Genomic DNA, 9,274 nt, shown 5'->3' with positions numbered 1-9,274 from the left:
CAGACAGCAAGGGACCAATGAACAGCTACCAAAAGAAAATAATGTCCACACCTTTATCTCTGTGGTTCTGCCAGGCGTTTGTGACCGCTTCGATCCTTCACCCCGCTTGGTCTCACCCAAGATGGCGGCTCCTGGAGCAGCTGAGCATCCTGGACTAGAAAGCAATAGAGTTCTTGCTTCTGCCTCAAATTCCCCCAGCTGTAAGCCTTCCAACCTTCTAAATATTCCTTTATATGTGGTTCAGAGTTCAGGGACTATCCCCTGAGCCTGCTTGGTTGGGTATTCTGTGTTGTTGTTTGCGGAGCTCTTTGTTGTTTGAGGAGCTCTTTACTACACGCCCACCCAATCTGCCATCTTGTTTGTTCTTCTGACAATAGGTTTTTGTTGTTGATATTTTTGTTGTGTTTGAGTGCAAGCTTTGAGTACCTACTTGGGACTAAGTGATATTTAGTGATAAGGTACCTTTAGGCAATGCTTTAAAGAGCTACAAACTGACATTTAACACATGGCTGCTAACCAAAAAGTTTATTTGGACCCACCCAGTGGTTCTGCAGCAGCAAAACCTGGTGATCTGCTTCTATAAAGATTACATTCAAAAACGCTGTCTTTCTTGTCCTAGGTCTAGGTTGAGTATCTCTTGTTCATGCTTCTGGAGTCCTCTATGCATCCCCCATCACATTGCCATATCTCGCTTCCTAACTCTCAAGTTGGTATCTAGCTTGTATCCTTACTACTTGACTTATAGTAGGTGCTCAATAAATAGTGATGCCTAGTAAATTTAATTTGTATTTGGAGAAGAGTTTGTGAGTGTCTCTTGAACCATCTCCTAGCATGACTTACTGGAGTCCCAGAATTCCTGGGAATGTGGACACCACAGCCAGTTGGGCATGGAAGGACTGATGAGATGGTGCCGTGCTGTGCATGCAGACTGATGTGTGGGGTGGGGGCTGTCACCAGGGCAGTCTGGTCACATTGGCTTCCTCAAGTAGCACCCTTTGACTGCGGGCTGGGTTGGATCACATGAGCCTCTGGGTACATGTTCTGGATCAACACAAACCATGTGCTCCTTATGCAGGTAATAGCCGCAGCTGGAAGTGAAGCAAAGTGCAAGCTGGCCGTGCAGAGGGGGGCACAGTTCAGCGTGAACTACAGTCAGAGTGGCCTGAAGGAGGCAGTGGGGAAGCTGGTGGGCAGTGTCGGAGTGAATGTGGTTATCGACACTGTGGGAGGCGATGTCTTCCTGGAGGCTCTCCGCAGGTGCGTGGAGGGGTCTATTCAGGGTGGTCTACAGTGGGGACCCAACCAAACCTGCCAGACCTCTGTCTTCCTCCCAGCCTTGCTTCTGTCATGCCTGCTGCTTCTCCTGTCGGCACTGGTACCCACGAGAGCAATTGAGTGGGTGAGTGGAAAGGAGCAGAAGCAGAGGGGGGAAATCAGGAAAAGCTTAAATATAGCAAAAACAAGACACCCAACTGGAAAATATCCAACAAATGACTGCAGGCATTCTAATACTTAGAAATTATATGTGTGCTAACTATGGTAGCCCCCACCAACTGCTTTATTATATATATGGATTTGGAGAATTTTGGAGATTATTGTTCCATGTTAGAATTAACTGGGGTGGCCATTCCCTTCTCCCCAGTTCACTGCAAAGTCTGTGGCACAGACTCTGCTGATCTTACTGGTTTCTGAAACAGTCAGCAGTATATTTCCTTGTTTTTGTTTTTTTTTAAAAGAGCCACTAGAGACTCAGTGGGACTTGTATCACACTAATTCCCATTTCTATTCTCAACCCTGGACTCTGCAGCACTCTGATAATATTAGGGTTAGTTCTCAGGTTACCTTGGCAGGCATCATTTTGTTTGTGGTTTGTCTCAGTTTGAAGTTGAAGGAACAAAAGCAGAGAGAGCAGCCTACCTCCAGAAGAGACCCAGTTGGTTCTATAGCCCCTTTGCTAAGAGGCAGGCAGTCTACAGGTTTGATGACCACTGCACTGCACTGACACTGCTCAGAGAAGAAACAAAGGAAGGAGTGGCCTAAAGAGCTGGTGAAACTCACCCTTCTCTTGACTTTCTGATTTCTTGATGTCTAGATAATTGCATTTTGACAATAGCTTTTCATTTCCCTTCTAAAGACAAAGAGAAAACAAAAATAAGCAAACAAGAAAATACTGTATATTAAAGATGTTTACTAAGTTTATTGTCATAATTCATGGCTTAAGAAACCAAAACCAAACCCAGCTTCTTTGGAGTTGACTCTGACTCCTTTTGATGACATATATGTCAGAGTAGAACTGTGTTCCACAGGGTTTTCTTTTAGAAGAAGACCACCAGACCTTTCTTCTGCTTAGCATACACAATAAGGTACTTTTTATTCTGAGTTCCAGAAAAGCTGTGAATTTTTTAGATTATCTGAAGTACTTTAGTGAAAAGGAGCTCTGGTAGTGTAGTGGTTACGATTCGGGCTGTGAACCACAAGGTCAGCAGTTCGAAACTACCAGCTACTCCATGGGAGAAAGATGAGGCTTTCTGCTCACGTAAAGATTTACAACCTTGGAAACCCTGTTCAGGGTTGCTATGAGTTGGAACTGACTTGAGGGCACTTAACAACAACAACAACAACTTTAGGGAGGCACATAGCTTTAAAGGAGTTCTGAAGTAAGTTTTTGTATAAAGCAAATGATCCCTCATTGTATTGTTTGATTATCCCTTATTTCTGCTGCCTACATTTATAATCTGCAAACTGAGTTTCTTGAAGTATGGTAAATGTAATGACCTTGATTTATAGGATGTTTCCTTCCAAAAGATATTTTAGGGGGGTGCGTAGGCAGTGTTGATTATAAGGTAGGTCTCTCTATAACTGGCTAATTGCTCTGACCCCCTAATGCTTTGCTTATGGCTTATTTTCATATTTTTCTATTTATGAACCTCCTGGTGTGGTGCTGTAGGATCAGCACTGGACTATGAACCACAAGGTCGGTTGTTCAAACCCACCAACTGCTCCTCAGAAACCCTATACAGGGTCGCTATGAGTCAGAACTTACTTGATGGCACTTAACAACAGCTCATGAACCCAGTGCTAAAGGATGGTTTACCCCTGCCAGTTTATAGTTCAAGGGGAGTTTACAGCTATGAGATAAATGTACCTTGCTTTTACATTTTAAAAAAATTATGGTAACTATATATATCACAGAACATTTACCATTTCAACATTTTTTGGTGTATACATTTCAGTGACATCATGTTCATCTTATTGTTTAAATGCCATTATCCATTTACAAAATTTCTGTCACTTTTCACAGAAGCTCAGTGTCCCCTAAGCAGTGAATCCCCTTTGCCTTCTCCCTTCCAGCCAACCCTGGTAACCACACTCAGATCTCTATACATTTGCTTAGTTTTATTTTTTCATATCACTGGGATCATGCAGTATTTGTTCCTTTGTGGGTGACTTACTTCACTGAGCATAAAGCTCTCAAGGTTCATCCACATGCAGCATGTATCAGAACTTCATGTCTCTTTGTGGCTGTGTAACATCCCATTGTATATATGCACTGCATTTTATTTATCCAATCATCTGTTATAGTTTTTTGTTAGGATGCCTGGTGTGGCGCTGTGGTTTAATGCACCAGACTGCAAAGCTGTTTGAACTGCAAGGTTGGTGGTTCAAGCTCACCAGCTGCACACTGGAAACCTTATACAGGGTCACCATGGGTCAGATCCGACTTGATGGCGCTTAACAACAACAACAATGTTATTCTTAATATATTTTTTTCTTTCTCTTCTTTCTCCTTAGCCTGGCATGGGAGGGCAGGATTGTGGTGGTGGGGTTTGCTGGAGGAACCATTGCTTCTGTACCAGCCAACCTTCTACTTCTGAAGAATGTCTCTGCCATGGGGGTATACTGGGGCCGGTACAAAGAAAAGAACTTTTCTGTCTTCTCCAAGAGCCTGTCCTCGGCACTTCAGTATTGCCAGCAAGGACGCATCCAGCCTCATATTGGAGCAGTGTTTAAGCTGGAGGAGGTAAGATGCTCTTCTTAAGGGTTGTAGATATGGATAAAGCCAAGGAGTAATCTTTGTCAAGCCACTGAGTAATATTCCATTGTATATATGCACTGCATTTTTTTAATCCATTCTTCTCTGGATATTCAAAATTCTCCATATATGGAATGAAAAGATGAAAATGTAATACAGAATAATGGAACTTTACAGGTTAAAGGGTACAGGATTTCTCCCAGTCTTCAGGGTTGTATGATCATATGTAATCATATGATCAGTGTAATCATATGTCCAGAGTGAGTTAGCCATCTGTGAAACTGAATCCCCTGAGGCCATGAAGGAGCTGAATTTTGAGAACTCTTGTCTACATCACTGGCATCTCAAACAGAAGGGATTCATGGTACTTTAGACAATAATTTACAAGTGTTGATATGAACCCTGAACTCAACAACATACAAGTCTGAGAAGGAAACACTTAACTTGACCTTTGATTTTTCAATGCACTTTAAAGTACAACCAGATGATATAAGCGGAGGTTCTGTGAACAGAATACTAAATATGCCTGGCATCAGAAGGCTGTATTTCATCCATTAGTCACTGTAGTTAATTTTGCTGGTTATTCACTCCCTCTTTTCATCCCCCCACAGTCCCATTAATGTGGCTAAAACTCCTTTCAAAGTGTAATTGTGTGCATACGTAACACATGCTATGTACTCATACATATGAATGTTAGGAATTCACGGAGGGGGCTTTTTTTTTTTTTTCTTTGCTTAATTTATTTTAATGTGTAAAAACTGTTTTGGTAACTCTTGTCAACCATGGATGGAAGAGATGTTTTGTTCAAATGCCGATGAGCAGAATCTAAGCTGTTAGTGTCAGACTTCATTGCCTTATTGCACTCCCCATTTTAGGATTTTTTTCTCCCTGTGATGAAGCATTATCTTTTCAGTTTGCTTTCTTCTTATCTTTTAAACTTGTCAGTAAAGGAGGAAGCATTCCACAGTGTTCATGTTAGCTATTACTGCTGTAACAGAAATATCACAAGTGGGTGGTTTCTTTGTTTTAAAAACTTTTATTGATTTTGTTGTTTTTGTTGAGATTATTCACAGCAAAACATACACCAATTCAAGTTTATACTTGTACAACTTAGTGACTTTGATGACTTTCTTTGAGTTGTGCATCTATTCTCACCCTCCTCTTCTGAGCTATTCCCTTTATTACTATAAACCTGCTGCCCTCTAAGGTTGCCATCAACCTTATTGTTGTCAGTTTGATCCCATAGAGGTTGTTCTTAAAAAAGCATGATGCTCAAGGCAGACCTTTTTTTCCCCATTAGTTAAGCTACCCTATTTGGTTTTAATACTTAAGGGAATATTTTTGGTTTAAAGTTAAAGATTATCTCACAGCAGTAATTTCAGGGGTTCATCTACCCTCCGGGACTCCAGAAAAGTCTAGCCCATGAGAATGTGAACTTCTGGTTTGCATTTTCATCTTTTTGTTCAGGACTCTTCTATAGACTCTTTCATCAAAATGATGAAATATCATGGTAGCTGGTGAAGAATATTGAAAGATTCAGTTCCTGGAGAAAGACATCATGCTTGGTAAAGTAAAGGGTCAGCCAAAAGGAGGGAGACCCACAAGGAGATGGACTGATACAATGGCAGCGACAATGTGCTCAAACATCACAATTGTGTGGGTAGCAATGGACTGGGCAGTGTTTTGTTCTGTTGTACATGGAATCACTATGAGTTGGAACAACAACAACAGTTGTAAATCACTAACTAAAAGTTTTTGCTGTTGTTAGTGCCGTAGAGTCGATTCCAACCAATAGCAACCCTGTATAGGGTTTCAGAGGAGCAGCTGGTGAGCTTGAACCGCCATCCTTGCAGTTCAAACGGCTTTGCAGTTTGGTGCATTAACCCACAGTGCCACACCAGGACTCCTTTCTAGTTTATTACTTTTTAACAGTCCCTCTCAGTCTCAGATGTATTTGTGCATTCATAAATTGATTGTATTCATCAAACATTCACTAAATGCCTTCTTATTCTTGTCAATAAACCAGTATGACCTAGTCTGTCCATGTTAGTTGAGAAGGTTTTGGGACAGGTTTATGATAGGGAGAGGGACCGGTTTCTAATGGGAATCATGAATCAGCATGACATATAGAAGGCACTATAAGTTACTCTGATTATTCCTGTCTGATGAGCTAATTAAAACATTCACCAGCACAGCCTTCACATCTGAAAACAAAAGCTCATTTCTCAGCTTGCCTCAAACTTCAGGTGGCATGTCTCCAGAGGCAAATTTAATTACGACTTCATCCCAGTAGAGAACTCCAAGCAGATAATAACGATGCTGGGAATAGCCGGCATGCGAATCCATGAGTCGTTAATATTGAATACAGAAAGAGGGGAATGTCTATAGGTACTAGAATGAGCTAGAGCTGAAGATGCTGGTCTTAAAAAAGAGACAACCTGATCTGGAAAAAAGTCCATGGTTTGCAGTCATACACTTTTCTTCTTGGTCTGACATTCAAAGCCTTATGACTTATTAAACATTCACTAGTTGTCTGGTTTCCAAGCCCAGATGAAAACCACAGGTAGAAAGGGGCAGAGATGTGTTATTTTTAGAAGCAGTTAACAATGATAATAGAAGTGGAAACACCACATGAAGTGAAGTGATGAGATTTTCAAGTCATGGATCAAAGAGGTTATTAACCCTTCCCTCTCCCCCCCCCCCAATTTCTATCTTTTAACCCCCCCCCCAATTTCTATCTTTTAAAGAAGTCTTAGAAATAAATATGTGATACATTTCATTAAAAACTTATTTCCAAAAAGGTTAAAAATAATGGTTAGCACTTGAGAGGCAACTTTCTTTTCTTTGTTAGACATTGAATTGTAGGAGACAAAGATGCCAAGTGAAAAAGTTATCATTATCCTGGGTAATACTTACTTTCATAAGTCTTTTTTAAATTGTTGAGCTGTGGCATTTCTGTGGAAAAAGGTGACTTCTAACTGACAGGGAGAGGGTTGTAGCTGTGAATCACCTGGAGAGATGCCTGCACTGTTGAGTGAGCCACAGGGCCAGATGAGTGCTTCAAACATCTGTCTAGAACTTCTTGAACTTCCTCTAAGTGAGTCTGTTTGCTTCAATTGCAAAGGTCTCTGTAAGGCCCAACACCCTAAAGACAGATGTTTTTGAAAACAGGGGTTACATGCTGCAGACATACTGCCACACTTGACTTGTTTCTCTGCTCACCTCTCTTTATTTATTTTTCTTATACTTTCTTTGGGGATCTCAAGTGGATTGGGTTGGTTAATCTGAGTCCTCCCTTCAAATTGCATTTTCATCGTTGGACCATGCAAGGCCCATCTTTTGCTCTGATGTTTATATGAATGTCTGTATCTACTTATTCCTTTGATGCTTTTGCCCACTGCCATTCTCTACTCCCATTCTTTTCCACTCTTCAGAGTTTGTCACTGCAATATCCTGAGGTTTATATTTGCTTGTAAAACAGTTATTTTGTATACTAATATATATAATGTACATGCATATATATGTATATAAACTGGGGTCCTGGTGTGGTGCTGTGGGTTAATGGGCCAGACTGCAAAGCCATTTGAACTGCAAGGTCAGTGGTTCAAGCTCACCATCTGCTCCTCGGAAACCCTATAAAGGGTCGCTATGGGTTGGAATCGACTCAACGGCACTTAACAACAACAACAACAACAACAACAACAACAAAATATATATATAAAATAATGTGCGGGACTGCAAGGTTGGTTTGAACAGCAATGTCAGTGGTTCAAACTCACCAGCCTCTCCTCAGAAACTCTGTACCGGTCTATGAGTTGGTACTGACTCGATGACACTTAACAACAACAACAACATATATCCTTACATATATATTGCTGTTGTTGTTGTTAAGTGCCATCGAGTTGATTCCAACTTACAGAGACCTTATATAGAATTTCCAAGTTGTGGCTTGTGGGTCTGAACCACTGATCTTGGGGTTCTCAGTCCAGTGCTTATCCTTCAACACCACACTATTCTTGTTGTTAAGTGCCATCAAGTTGGTTCCAACTCATAGCGACCCCTGTATGGAGTTTCTGAGGAGTAGCTGGTGAGCTTGAACTACTGACCTTACAGTTCAAGCGACTTTGCAGTCTGGTTCATTAACCTACAGCGCCATATCAGGATTCTTCAGCATCACACTAGGACTCCATTATATAAATATGGAGCATGGTGGCTCCACAGGATAAGCACAGGACTGCAAAATGCAAGGTTGGTGGTTCAAACCCACCAGCTGCTCTGTGAGAAAAAGATGAGGCTTTCTGCTCCCACAAAGATTTATAAGTCTCGGAAACCCTATATGGGATCTCTATGGGTCAGAGTCGAATTGACGGCACTTAACATAACAAATAAATATAATAATAATTTACTTCATTGTTTTCTGTTGTAGTTGAGAATTTATATAGCAGAACAGACACCAATTGAACAATTTCTGCATGTATCAATTAGTGATATTGATTGCATTCGATTTGTACAACCATCCCCACTCTCCTTTCTGGGTTGCTCCTCCCCCATTAACAAAAACTCACTGTCCCCTAAGTTTCCTATCTGATCTTTCAAGTTGCTGTTGGTTGTCATTTAGATCCTAGATAGATGATTCTTAAAAGAGTACAGGGCTTAAGGCAGACATCCTTTACTAGTTAAGCTAAAGTATAGTTTTAAGAAGACTTCAGGAGATAGTTTTGATTTAAGATTTAAAGATTATATCAGCAACAGCTTTGGGAGCTCATTCAGCTATGCGAATGTATTTTTAGGTTCATCAATGTTTATTTTGCAATCGTCCTTATCCTGTTTCATTTTGCTGTTTTTGTTAAATTCGTCTGTGTTTTCCAAGTATCCAGCTCATTGTCTCTTACTCTACAGTACAGCTATGTGCATCCACAAGAGTTGATAAATCTGCCTCCTAGTGATCAAGGTGGATGCAGATTCCCTGAGACCATGATTAATACTCCAGTAAACAGTCTCATATATGTAACCTGTGGGACTTGTATTTTTTTTATTGGGGTACTTTTCCATATTTGTATTTGGGATCCTTTAGTTTAAAGGATGTGGTGGTGGTGGTTATGTGCCATGGAGTTGTTTCTGACTCAGTGACTCTGTACAGGGTTTCCAAGGCTATAAATCTTTACGGGAGCAGAAAGCCTCATCTTTCTCCTGCGGAACAGCTGGTAGTTTCAAACTGCTGACCTTGCAGTTCGCAGCCCA

The 9,274-nt window shown here is 41.0% G+C and overlaps 1 protein-coding gene across 1 annotated transcript in view; it reads left to right on the top strand.

Annotated features, from left to right (window-relative positions):
- Window positions 1-9,274, top strand: part of LOC102824864 (quinone oxidoreductase-like protein 2-like) — a 35,245-nt gene that overhangs the window by 19,226 nt on the left and 6,745 nt on the right. Inside the window, exons 8-10 of the mRNA XM_006867101.1 lie at window positions 1,076-1,257; window positions 3,793-4,021; window positions 4,293-4,397. Coding sequence (XP_006867163.1) covers window positions 1,076-1,257; window positions 3,793-4,021; window positions 4,293-4,397 — 516 coding nt within the window. The remainder of the gene's footprint in view (window positions 1-1,075; window positions 1,258-3,792; window positions 4,022-4,292; window positions 4,398-9,274) is intronic.

This window comes from Chrysochloris asiatica, unplaced genomic scaffold, assembly GCF_000296735.1.
Source record: "Chrysochloris asiatica unplaced genomic scaffold, ChrAsi1.0 scaffold00100, whole genome shotgun sequence".
NCBI lineage: Eukaryota > Metazoa > Chordata > Mammalia > Afrosoricida > Chrysochloridae > Chrysochloris > Chrysochloris asiatica.
This window is presented reverse-complemented; position numbering and strand designations above follow the sequence as displayed.